The sequence below is a fragment of the Ovis aries genome, chromosome 15, assembly GCF_016772045.2.
Source record: "Ovis aries strain OAR_USU_Benz2616 breed Rambouillet chromosome 15, ARS-UI_Ramb_v3.0, whole genome shotgun sequence".
Classification (NCBI taxonomy): Eukaryota; Metazoa; Chordata; class Mammalia; order Artiodactyla; family Bovidae; genus Ovis; species Ovis aries.
Window position 1 is genome coordinate 31,385,280 of NC_056068.1, and position 13,563 is coordinate 31,398,842.

Consider the following 13,563-nt stretch of genomic DNA (forward strand, 5'->3'; position numbering starts at 1 on the left):
CATAGTTAAGTGTCAAATGGCTGAAAATAAATTTAAGCTACTTGGGAGTGCTTCCCTCCTCTTTATCATTTTTATGCTGTGAAAACTCTTCCTGAATGTTTAGCTTCATCCTACATTAATGCATATTTTGAATTATTGAGACTTATTATTGAGAACTGTAAGTCAGTTCGCCACTATTTATTATTCCAGTAATTTACATCTTGTAGGAAGCCCCAGTCTTTAGTTAGTCTCCACAGCAGGAGGCAACTGGGAGGCCTGAAGCTCCAAAGCATCCTTAGGCCATGGCTTTGTAACTTCTGCCTCCTGGATCTCTTGTGGTTTCTAAGTAAAGTGGTTTGGATACCATTTGGGTAATTTGGATGAAATATTTGGGTAACTTATTAACAGATTTTACTTGGTTAGCAAAAGAAATGACACTGGAGACCTGAGGGTGTTCTTCCCACCAGTCTGTATACATCATAGTCATTTTCCCACTTCATCTCAGCCCAGCCTCTCATTTTGATTGTAGTTTAGTTCTGAGGCACAGATGTGTTTTGTTCTGCTTTCTTTTTTGTTGTTTAGTCACTCAGTCTGAGTCCAACTCTTGCAACTGCATGTACTGTGGCCCTCCAGGCTCCTCTGCCTATGTGTTTTCACAGGCAAGAATATTGGAATGGGTTGCCATTTCCTTTAGGAGATCTGCTTGACCCAGGGATTGGACCTGCTGCTCCTGCATTGTAGGCAGATTCTTTACCTCTGAGCCACCAGGGAAGCCCTTTCTTTTTCTTTATCAATGCCCCTTTACAAAAATATTTCCATTTAGCCACCATTTTATTTCTTTTCTTCCTCAATTCCCAATTCCTTTAAAACTTATTATTATTTCTTTTATTTCTTATTTTTTTAGTTTTTTATTTTTTTAATTTTAAAATCTTTAATTCTTACAGGCGTTCCCAAACATGAACCCCCCTCCCACCTCCCTCCCCATAACATCTCTGTGGGTCATCCCCATGCACCAGCCCCAAGCATGCTGTGTCCTGCGTCAGACATAAGACTGGCGATTCAATTCTTACATGATAGTATACATGTTAGAATGCCATTCTCATTCCACATAGTCGAGTTTGGCATTTTTTTTCACAGACAGTTGACAATAATGAGGACTTAAAAACACTTTGATAGATCAGGTCAGTCCTGGATATTATCACTTAAAAATGTTTTGTATTTTGAAAATATATGGGAAAAGAAAGGGTGATGCATGCATCTGGTGAGTTCAGGTGGTTCAGACAGGTGCACAGTGAAAAACCAGTCTCCTCACTTTGTTCCTCATTTCCTCTCTTTGGAGTCAACCACAGGCATGAATTTTACTACTTTTGTTTTATCCTTCTGGATATTCTACCTTCTGGAGATAGTCTGTACCTATATAGACAGATAAACCTGTTTTTAAATAAGATTTTAAATGTCTGTTTTGGGACTCTGGGATAGTTTTAGAAGTTGTGAATGAGGCTGGTATTAATAGTGTTTATACTTTATATAAAATGTAGTATTCTACCATAAAAGTTTTTGGTGAAGTAAATATTGGTCTTGCATACCAGCATAAGGCTATATCTTGTGTATCTTCCTCTCTTAGTGGTCAGATATGGCCTGTTCTCTGTTTCCAGTTGTGTTGAGTTTCATACTAATTGTGACCTGATGTTGAGTCAAACTGATAGCAATTGAGGTTACTTAGGTAACTGGGTGTCCTGTTCTGGTATTAATCTATTTGGCAAAAGTGTCCTTAGCTCCTTATCTTTGCACTTTCACCAGGGGCTTATAAAAAGATCATATAGCACAGTCAGAATTTGAGGCACAAAGGGGTTAAGATATTCACGGGCACACTCCATGACTCGGTAAGAGAACCAAGCAACATCACCCCCAGATTCCTAGTTCCCTGGCTTGAAGCACCAATTCAGGACACTTTCATAAATTTATTAAAACTGTGCAACTGTAGAAGGTAATCAGATATAATTTGACACTAGTTCTTTCCATAGTCATAGATTATTGTTCCACCTCCAAAAAAACCTTTTAAAAGGCTCCAGTTAAAGGTCTTTTTCCATCCTATATTTCCTCATTTTTCAGTCTATTTGGTTTTCAGTTTTCCTTTCCCATCTACTGTTCTTCCTCCAAGTGCCCCAACAGATTTTGAGTAGATTTATGTTACTGATCCATTTTGCAATCTTAGTGTTCTAATTCAAAATCTGTGTCTTAATGCGTACACCATCTGCATTCATGGAAAGCTGTTCCAGTAGAGTATCCTGGAAAATAACCAATGAAGGTGCCTGATATTGCTTTTTAGTCTTTAGAGAAAAAAAAAAGCAGACTACTTAGAAAAACTTAAAGCATGGGGCCATGAGGAATAACTTTTAAGTTCCCACGATTGCTTGCTTACCAGCATTTACTTTAACTTGTATATGTTTCTAACCTTACCATCCTCATATCAGTTTTAGTAGTATAATAAATAGCCAGTTACTTAACCACCAAAAGCCAGTTTATTTGGGAATAGCCAGAGGATTTACAATGTGAGATATGCAAACTATGGCAGACCATAGGCAGATCCAAGGAAGGTGAGCTTGCTTTTGTAGGGAAAATTAGGGGAGCTGAAGAGGGTGGCGTTGTATAACCGAAGAGTCCATTGAGGAAGCCAGGGTCCAAAGTATGGAGGCTGGCTGGGCTGTTCTCAGGCTCTGGCTGGGTTGTTGCTGGTCGGAGCATTTTTTTCTTCCTGCTGGCTAGTAAAGTAGGCAATATCTTCCTGTCATAGATGAAGGCCTGCATCTCTTCCTGTGTGAAGTAATTAATGTCACATGGCAGGGATGAAAGCTCAGCCTATAGCCCTATCCAGAATCCAGTTTTAGCCAAAGTTTCTTTAATTCCATACTCAGCCCGTCTATATTTAAATTGTGATTAAGATTATTGTCCATGAATGAAGAGGTTTAGGATTAAGTGAATGTGAAGCTTCCAGTTAAAAGATGCTATTTAATCTTGGTGACTATTATTTTGACACTGACAGCTCAGCACCCTCCCACACAGTTTTTATTCTTTTGAACTGCCAGTTGTGTGGAAGATAGCAATGCAACTTCTTTGACTTTTTGTTAAACATTTCTGAAACTTCTCTTGGCGTTCTGCTTGAGACGGTCTTTGATCCGAACCGTGGTGCCTGCCACTAGTGGCATAGCACCTCCTCTGTGCTGTCTGCTGTCGGTGATGGGTTTACGCTGAGAAAGAGCCTTTCCACCGGGAGATTTCTGGAGTCGTCGATGAAAACAGAGTTTGGTTTTGACACAGTGCTGGGACAGAGGAGAGCAGCAGGTACTTACCACTCCGTGTGCATAGAAAGAACAAGCTCTCTTGTACTAAAACAGACCCTGTTCTTAAGCTCCCAAATGACAACCGTGACAGAGGGCAGTCCTGTATTTTCAAGTGTACTTGTCGTATACTTGTTATGAAATGCATTTCCACTGGCTAAACTTTGATAGATTGTACAGATAAAACTTTTGGACGTGTGATCAATGAGTGCCTACTCTGTGCTCTAGGTGTTTGTGAATTGATTTCGTAAAGTACAGAAGACGTGGTCCTGGTAGTAATCTAGAAAATGGGCCAGGTTTAAAGACCACTTTTATATTCATGTCATTTTTACATTCCTACTGCAAATATAAGAGGAAATTTTTAGCTCATCCATAGTGGGAAAATTTGAAGTGGAAAGAAGTTAGATAACTAGTTTATGTTTTACCTAGCTAGCAATTGACAAGAGTTGAAGTTTTCTATGTTTATGTGTTTTTTACCACATTACAAATTCCTTTTATAATTGGTTCTGAATTTTAGAGATTTATAAGAGCCCTATAATCTAAATAACACATTTGTACATTTCAGAGCTCTATGGTAACCCTGAACTCCAAGTAGTATAGATATTAATATTGTCTTTTACAGAAAGGATATTTAAGCCCCAGAGAAATACAATGTCTTGCCCAATGGCACAAAAGTATTAAGTGTAGAACTGGGTGGGACTTATATCTACTCCTGATCCTGAACCCTCTGCTCTTTCTACTTGGCATACTGAAAGCTAGTTATTTTATTAATAGTACTCAGCGACACTTATTGAGCCATGACTGTGCGTAGAGTACTGTGCCAGATGCTGTGAAACAATACTGAGGAAGCAGAATTGCATAGCATTGCTCCCCTTTATAATGCCATGGTGGAGCCAGGACAGTCACATGAGGAAACTACCTAACATCAGTATAATTAGACTGTGAAAGCAAAAGCAAACCCAGTGCAGCAGAAGGAAGTGACTATGTCACTGCCAGTGGTACAGTTTGGAGTGTTACCTGCCTAGTACCAAACAGCCTTCTAGAAGGCTCATTCCTGCTGGTTTTTCCTAGGACCAGGTTCCAGTAGTCATCTTCATACTCTCCAGCCCTGCTTGCTGCACCTCCATAATCTAAACTGTGTCAGGTCTCTCCTATTTTAAGGGGAAAAATCTTGGGCACTTGCTCCCCTGACCCCTACTCTGTCCTATTCCTGCCTTCCTCATCAACTCATTTTCTTCCCACCTTCTCATCAGAACTTCTCAAAGCGTTGGCTACATACTCCACTCTCTGTCCCTTTTTGTTTTCCTTCATGATGGTGCTTCCTTTACCTGGATCTTAAATATCAGTGTCCTGGAGAGTTCTGTCACTTGACTGTCCTTATTCATGATATTTCCTGATGAGGTCCAAATCCTCACCTCAAGCTCACTTTCTCACCCAACTTCAGACTGTTTCCCTGAATCAGATGCCTCAGATTGAGCATGTGTAAAATAGAGTTCATCATTTTCCTCCTTAAAACTAGACCTTTCTGCATTCTCTTTTTACTTAGTGTTACCACCAGTGACCTAGTCACCTGGACTAGAAACCTGGACGTCAGCCTTGACTCCATCTTCCTATCGGCCCCTAAAACTCCTGAAAAGCTTGCTTTCTAAGTAGTTGAATCTATTTGTACTACCACTGTATCACTGGGCTCTCATTGTGTCACCCCTGAACTTTGCAGCATCTAACTCTTCTCCCAAACAGGATCTCCTCTGTCTGAGATTCCTGTTTAGGTGATCCTGATGCTCTCTGTTGTTAGATCTCTTCTGGTTACTCTCTTATACCATTGTGCATTCTCTCTGCTCAGTTTAAGTATTCAAAGAGTACTCTTCTTTGAGTACTCTTTATCCTTCTTCCTTTTTTTCCTGATTATTTTAGTAAAAAACTTAGTTTCTAATAGGCAGAACTACAGAGGACAGTTGGTGGCCTAGAGGACAGTTGGTGGCCTATATTTTGATTTATGTTTAATACAGATAGAAGCCAGTTCCTCAAGATAATGGTAAGCAGGCCCACGCTGTTGGATGTTACCATTTTTAACCTATGCATGAGTACTGGGAGTATACTGGGGTTACAGTATGTTTGTACCCTTAGCTGAAGTTAGAGTTGACCTTGACAATACTAATACTAATACTAATACCTTAGTGCTAGTGATACTCTGACTTAGTTAGGATTAGGCTCATTTTTAAGTAACTGAAAAATTGAGGACAGTGGCTCAAATAAAACAAGGTTATTCCTCTTTGACTGAAATTTCCAGAGATATGCACTCAGCAGCATTATGGCAGCTCAGTTCCATGACATCCTCAGGGACTTAAGTCCCTTTCAGCTGTTTGTTTCACCTTCCTTAGGTTGTATCTCTTGGTCTCGTAGAGCAAGGATCTGTTTCTAGGCAGTAGAACTGGGGAGACAGGGAAGGAGGACAAAGGGCACACTGGCTGTCTTTTAAGGATTATTCCCAGAAGCCTCCATAGAATTCTTTATTTTTATCCCATCAGCTAGAACCTATATACTCATTCCTCAGTAGAAGTAGCCGTGGAAGAAGAAGAGAGGACTTTATGTCAATTCAGTGTCAACGTATTCATCCCATTCTTCAGTCTAGTGTTTAATCTGTGCCTTCCTATTCGCTCCCTTTCCTCCTACCACATGGACCTGTGCACCAGCCAGAGTCTTCCTGTTACACTTGGCTGATGGTCTTCTCTTCTAAATCTTGTAGCTGTTTTCATCTGTATTGCAGTTACCATATGCTGAACTATATTGCTGCCATTTGTCTGCCTATGTAGCTTCCCTAAATCATGAGATCTCACTACAGTATAAGTTCCTGGGGTCAGTGACCGTCTCTTCTGTGTTGGCAGTGCCTCTCTTAGTACCTTGTAAATAATTGATTCTCAATAAATATTTCCTGTGTAAATAAATAGACAAATTTTGATGATTTCTGGTTTCTTATAGAATTTTAGGAAAGGAAGATGGATCAACCTAGCGGGAGGAGTTTTATGCAAGTATTATGCGAAAAATACAGTCCTGAAAACTTTCCTTATCGCCGTGGTCCTGGGATGGGAGTCCATGTCCCAGCCACACCTCAGGGCTCTCCTATGAAAGGTAAGAAAGATGGGACATAAAACATTTATTTACTGGAACTTACTTAGGACATTAAACCAGACTGTTGCTGTATTTGCAAATGATTCCCTTTATTTTGAATTATGAATTGAATAGCCTTTCTCCCTTTCTATGGTTTTAGTTTCTTGGAATACCTGAAAGGATTTATCTTCCTCCAGACTGGCCAAAAGGCATTTTAGTTGCACTCATAGGGCAAGAGCAATATTTGAATGAGAGTATTTCAAAGAACTTGGAAGGTAGAAGATAGTACAATCCTGTCCTGTGCCCTCAATGACCTCACAGCCTATTGGATTACAAGATACTCACATATATGAAAATATATAATAACACAAGGTAGTTTATATTGAATCAAGTGAATGGCACAGTGATTGGGAAAGAAATTTAGGGAGTGAGTTAATATGAGCAGGAAAGAGTTCAGAATTGTGAGATTTGAACTAATCCTTCAAAAAAGTAAAATTTGGTTAGAGGGGATAAAGACATTCTAGGAGGGAGCTTATGTGAGCAGTCATCTACAACTGGAAACATGCGGTGTGTGTTTTTGGTTTGCATTTTAACTTAATGTAATTAACTGTTCTTGGAAATAGTTCTTTGTCATCATGGGAAGTTAATATTAAACAGTTTTATTTTTTTATTTTTCTTTACTTTATGATACTGTATTGGTTTTGCCATACATCAACATGAATCCGCCACGGGTATACACGTGTTCCCCATTCTGAACCCCCTCCCACCTCCCTCCCCATACCATCTCTCTGGGTCATCCCAGTGCACCAGCCCCAAGTATCCTGTATCCTGCATTGAACCTAGACTGGCAATTCGTTTCTTATATGATATACATGTTTCAATGCCATTCTCCCAAATCATTCCATCCTCTCCCTCTCCCACAGAGTCCAAAAGACTGTTCAATACATCTGTGTCTCTTTTGCTGTCTCGCATACAGGGTTATTGTTACCATCTTTCTAAATTCCATATATATGTGTTAGTATACTGTATTGGTTAAACAGTGTTTTAAAGTTCCTATGTCCGAAGGTTACTAAATGTTTGTTATTTCTCAATACCACTATCTCACCACTCCATTATAAGCTGTAATAGCAGAAAGAAGTGGACTTCTTACTTGATCATTTTTTTAGGATTCACTTCCATCCTGAGAAATTGATTTTGTGAAAAGCGCTAAGTTGAAAAATCATATTATTTGAGGCCTCCATTCATAAAATATACTTTTGTGAGTCTTTGGTTTGTACCAAATAGGAAAAGAGTGGCTGAATTATCATATTGATCCTTTTTATTAGAGGTAGGAAGAGTGATTTTATTGGCATATTTTTGAACAAGCAGTAGTTTGACTGAATTCATTGAATGGTTTAAGACTCTGAAACATGTTCTCTCATAATTATATATTTTTGAAAGTCTCATTTTTGTAAGGGACAAATCCTATGTGGATATGAAAGGGGGTTGACTGATGGACAAGTATGGGAGAAAGATGTAGATTTTTAAACAGATTCATGTAAGTGAGGAAGATTCCTTGAGTTGATATGAACTTGAAGAACAGAATTGATTTAGCCAATATACTATGTAATGGTCTGAGATAATTTTCAAAGGCAACAAGAGGTGAGAATACAAATCAGTCTGTCTGAGAAAAGAGCTAACCAGAATGACACTTTTGAACTAAATTTTAAAGAGAAAGAATTGAGGCCAATAAGAAGACAGCGGTAGCCCTGACGTGAATCACAGGGATCTAATGTCAGATGATAAAGTGACAGTATGGAAGATGGTTCTGTTGTTGGTAGTTGAGCTAAACAATCCTGCCAGGAGGTAAAACCTCCAGGACTTTTCAGTCTAGTACTTCTAATCTCCTCCTGGGTCATATTTGGCTATCTCCCCCTTGAAATTCAATACCTTTGGATTCCATCACATCCTGTATTTTCAGGGCCTTGTGTAATTTCACATAATTTGATTTTGATTCCTGGCAGTTCAGTGTATGTAGACAAGAATTAGGCTGATGTAGAACATGTTTCATTTCCCTTGTGATTCAGATCGCCTCAACCTCCCAAGTGTACTGGTGTTGAACAGCTGTGGAATAACCTGTGCAGGAGATGAAAAAGAAATTGCTGCCTTCTGTGCTCACGTGTCAGAACTAGATCTTTCTGACAACAAACTTGAAGACTGGCACGAGGTAAAGCTTTTATATTGCTGAGTTTTGGTGAAGGGCAGCAGTGATTCGCTGTATTATTATCTGTGTTGCTATGTATGCTGCTGAATTCTTGTTCTCACTTGGGATTCTTGTCTGTATGTCTCAAGAGAAATACCTGATTGCTTCAACTGTTTCTAGAGTGATTTTTCAGTTAACTTTGTTATTGCTTATTTATTTTTCATTAATGTGAAAAACACTGAGAAACTTTCTTCTAGGCATCAAGAGGTTAATAAGACCACAGAGGTTTAGACTGCTAACAGTGCATTAAATTCTCTACTGTTTCACTAGTTTACGTGTCCCGTGTTCATTCTCTGCTATTATTTCGATATTTATTACCATACTCTGACATAAAAATTGCTGGAGCTCAAAAATAAGGTTATAAAAATATTTTTTCTTGATACTGAAATTTATTCCAAATATTTTAGAACTTTTCCTTATTTTATTAAGTCTTATTGGTGATTTGACATAACTGATGCCTTTGACCTCAGAGTAACTCTGAGTTGCACAAATAAAAGTATTATGACATTCTCTCCTGTTATTATATATAACATTACTACCTGATTATAACATGACCTGATAGAAGGTATCTTTAGAGAAAAAGAGGTCTTCCTGCTTGATTTTTTACCTTAATTTAGGTTCTTATTTCTCGTTTGGACTACTGGAAAAATGTCTTAATGGGTTTTCTGCCTCAGGTTTTACTCTGCTTCCTGTAAGCTACCTTCTGCAGTGCTACCAGACGCCTTTAAATAATGAAACGTGATTGTGAAACTCTTGCTTCAAGTCCCTTCGCTGATTTTCACTGCCTACAAACAGTGGTTTGAACTCTGTCAGTGTGACCCTCCATCATGTGACCCTTTGTTATTTTCAGAGTCTTTTCTCCACCTTTAGCCATGTGCTTTTCTGCAGTTGATGATAAATCTTGACAAGGAAAATTTCCCTGCTTTTATTCATTCTGAATCTACTGTTCTGTTTCTCCTCTGTTTACCCAGCTGCTTTCTGTGCATCTTTCCAGATTTGGCCCAAGTTGTTGTTCCTCTCTGAAACTTTCCCTGACTCTCACTCAGGCAGAGTTAGATCACCCTAACCCCTATATCGCGCTGCTGTGACAGAATCCATCACAGTGTGGTGCAGTCACTGGCTTACTTGGCAGTTTTCTGCTGGACCATGAGCTTTTTCAGGGCTTTCTTTTTTATCATCAGCAGTAGCGTTCTAGGCTGGAAAAGAAAATAGCAACACACTCCAGTATTCTTGCCTGGTAAATCCCATGGACAGACGAGCCTGGCAGGCTACAGTTCATGGGGTCACAAAGTATAGAACATGACTTAGTGACTAAACAGCAAACAGCAGCATTCTAGGCACTCATATGTTTGCAGAGTTCATTAAAGAATAAATGATTGTATCTTGAAGTTTGATCGGGCCCAGTTGCTCTGACTTTTCCTGTAATCTTAAGAAATTCACTTATTCCTTTATCATCTGTAAGACAAGGCTACTGATAAAATTAATTATCAAGACACCTGGTAGATATTAAATGTGATACAAATTCTAAGACTGCTTTCTGGTTAAAGAAAAATCTATCTATAACTTACTTTTCTTTAGCTTTTCTTACATTTATCTATTTCATAGTCTTATTTAATCTGTTATCCATGCTCCCCATTATATTTCCTACTTTTATTAAGATGTTTGCCAGAATTCTTTGAGATGTACGCCACTTGATTTCTAAATCATGTGTTAATATATACAGGTTTACCTGGCTGTTTCCAAGAAACAATCTCTACTTATCCATGTATTTATTGATTGGTTCACTTATACAAACAACTCTTACAGTTCACTGTTCAACAAGTTACAATGTGTGCCTTCTGGGTCCTTTGAGATGCTTAATTGACATGCATGCTCTGTCCACATTGTACAGATGCAAAAAGAACTACCTTGTTAATCCTCCTTCTCCAGGATTCCCACAGCAGTCCTCCTGCTGAATCTCTGGTGAGACTTTTGACCTGCGTGGATGACAAGTCAGACCAACTCTTACCCTGAATCATTTAAGCTCCTGTGTTCACAAGCTGATTCCCCTAAATTTATTTCTTTGGCAGTAAAAATTTCACAGAGGTGTTGTACTTTGTGCTTTGACCACATACATAAGCTTTTGCTAACTGATGGGAACAGTTTAATAGAGATATAACTGCTACCTCAGAAGGATGATTTGTGTCAACATGGATCAGAACACAAAATTTATATACTAGGTAATTCAGCCTTTTCTCTGCTTAGACAAAGATCTACACTGAACATTTTTCTAACCCGCATTGACAGATAGAGCCAGAGGGTCACATGTTTGGGCTTTCCAGGCAGTGCTAGTGATAAAGAATCCACCTGCGAATGCAGGAGATGCAGGAGACATGGGTTCGATCCCTGAGTTGGGAAGATCCTTGGAGTAGCAAAGCGCACCCCACTCCAGTATTCTTGCCGGAAAACTCCATGGAGGGAGGAGCCTGGTGGGCTACAGTCCATGGAGCCTCAAAGCGTTGGACAGCACTGAGCTCACAGCTTCGACGACACTCGCAGCCACAAGTTTATTTGCACTGTATTGGTGCTCAGTTTGTGTATCCCTGTAAGTGCCCTGTAGTCTGATTTCAGGCAGTTTTCCAATGAATGTTTGCTCCTACTCTCCAAATTTCCATTTTCCAATTTATTTTTGTTTTCATCTTTCCTTTATATTTTGTCCTTCCCCTTAACTGTAGTTCATCCCAGTCTTTTAGAATATATATCAGAACACAGAGATATGGGAGAAATACTGACAGTGGAAGAATATTGATTTTTTTAGAATTGATTAAACTCTCTGCCAAGCTACAGAAGGCCTCATAGGTCACAGTTTTAAGATTACATTCCAACCCATTGCAACACATGTATTTGATTACCAAAAAGATCATTTGTCCCTGGCCCATTAACTAAGTTTATTTCAGCCAGTATTTGATATAGCAGTATGGAACAGAATAATCTAGTTTGTCCTTTCAATGTTTTTGAATGGTCATTAATGTTATAAGTAGCTTCTTTTATACTTTAAACAACTGGCTGCTATCTATTCAGAGGCTAATATAAATAGGAGTGAGAAGTGTAATACTTGGGGGAGAGGCAAAGATTTGTCTCTAACCCTTCTAAAACTGGGCATCTGTATGTATAAAAAAGGAGATGCATTTTTTAGCTTTTGATTTGAATATTTGGCTAAGTAGATTTTTGTCTGACCTTTCCCAAAGTATCTCTTTTATCCTCCTCTCCTTATCAGAACCATTTTATAAAGGAAATTGAACTAAGCAGCTTAGAGGAGGGAGGAAGCCCCCACTCGGTGAAGTAGAGAATAGCTTAGGTATAAATTACAGATTGTTATCTTACAACCCTTTCCCATTTTTCTTAAAACCTTAGTTTCTTCCTTTTCAAAAGTAGAGGGTCCCCTGTTAAGTGGAGACCGAAGAGGTGGTCTGAGTTCATCTCCATGTTCTGCATATGAGTATCCTGAACTCATTTCAGATCGATGGGTCCTGTTTTCTAGTTTTAGAATTTAAAAAAGAGAAGCCTGAGATACTCACTGAATATCAGCCTTTACTATTAAGACATTTTTCTGCCGTGAATAAACCTACCTGCGTAATGACTATAATATTTTCCAGAATATTGTTGATCTAAGGTGACCCAAAATCCTTTTAAATTTTAATCTTTTAAAAAAAGATATTTATTTCTAACATGTATTATTTTCCAAATAATATTTGGATTATTCAGTTGTAGTCCAGTGTTACGTTTTTTAGCATATTCTAGGGCTGAGTCATTATTTTTTTAATTAATTAATTATTTGGAGGATAATTACAGTACTGTAATGGCCTTTGCCATATAACAACATGAAATGGCCATGGGCATACATGTGTCCCCTCCCTTCTGAACCCTCCTCCCACGTCCACCCCATCCCTCCTGGTTTTCACAGAGCAAAGGAGACACAGACATAAAGAACAGACTTTTGGACACAGTGGGAGAAGGAAAGAGTGGGATGATTTGAGAGAATAGCACTGAAATGTATACGTTACCATGTGTAAAATAGATAGCCAGTGGGTGATGTATGATGAGTCATTATTTTAAATCTTTATTCTCATTAGATAGTAGTGCAGATGCCAACTATGAAGAGGATCACATCAGGTATCTGCTAGCCTTGGAAATTCTTTCAAAAATTGCTTCAAAAACTCTTGAGAGTATCCATTTGGGGGAAGTTTTCTTCTTTATTATAAAAACAAAATATGAAGGGTGGTGGTTAGCAAAGGGTGTATGCTTTGTTTATTTAACTGGGGTTGTGCTAAAATGAGAACTTACCCTTCATGCTACAGTCGGAGCCAGTTCCTTTTCATCTTTTTTTTTTTTTTTTTGGTCCTTAAAGCATAGCTAGTCATCATCTTCTGTGTGAAAGGCCTTTGTATCATTGGTGTCCAGGTGGTAGACTGCAGTAAAGGATGAGTCCACGTGTGGACTTTTCAGCTGTGTTGTGGCCACTCACTAAACTCCAAATCTTAGGCATGTATCACCCAAATGCTTGGTACCATTTGATCACAAAAGAGAGCAAACAGGAGAATATATGCCAACTGGTATGAATCGCTTGCATTTTAAACTGAAGCCTAGTGTGCTGTGCTTAGTCACTCAGTTGTGTCCGACTCTTTGCAACCCCATGGACTGCAGCCTGCCAGGCTCCTCTGTCCATGGGGATTCTCCAGGCAAGAATACTGGAGTGGGTAGACAGCCCTTCTCCAGGGGAACTTCACAACCCAGGAATCAAACCAAGGGTCTCCTGCATTGCAGTGGATTCTCTACCACCTGAGCTGCTCAGGAAAAAACCTAGTACAGTGCATAGTGAATAGTTAAGGTCAGTAATCAATGAAGCTCATTTCCTTT

General features: G+C 39.0%; 1 protein-coding gene across 11 annotated transcripts in view; it reads left to right on the plus strand.

Moving 5' to 3' along the window:
* TBCEL (tubulin folding cofactor E like) overlaps positions 1 to 13,563 on the plus strand; it is a 71,193-nt gene that overhangs the window by 15,906 nt on the left and 41,724 nt on the right. For 10 of the 11 annotated variants that reach the window (XM_060399324.1, XM_060399326.1, XM_060399327.1 and 7 more), the window contains 2 exons: positions 6,297 to 6,446; positions 8,492 to 8,631. In XM_060399324.1, the coding sequence (XP_060255307.1) occupies positions 6,314 to 6,446; positions 8,492 to 8,631 (273 nt within the window). In that variant the 5' untranslated portion in view covers positions 6,297 to 6,313. The remainder of the gene's footprint in view (positions 1 to 6,296; positions 6,447 to 8,491; positions 8,632 to 13,563) is intronic. The other variant, XM_060399333.1, reaches the window with a different exon arrangement.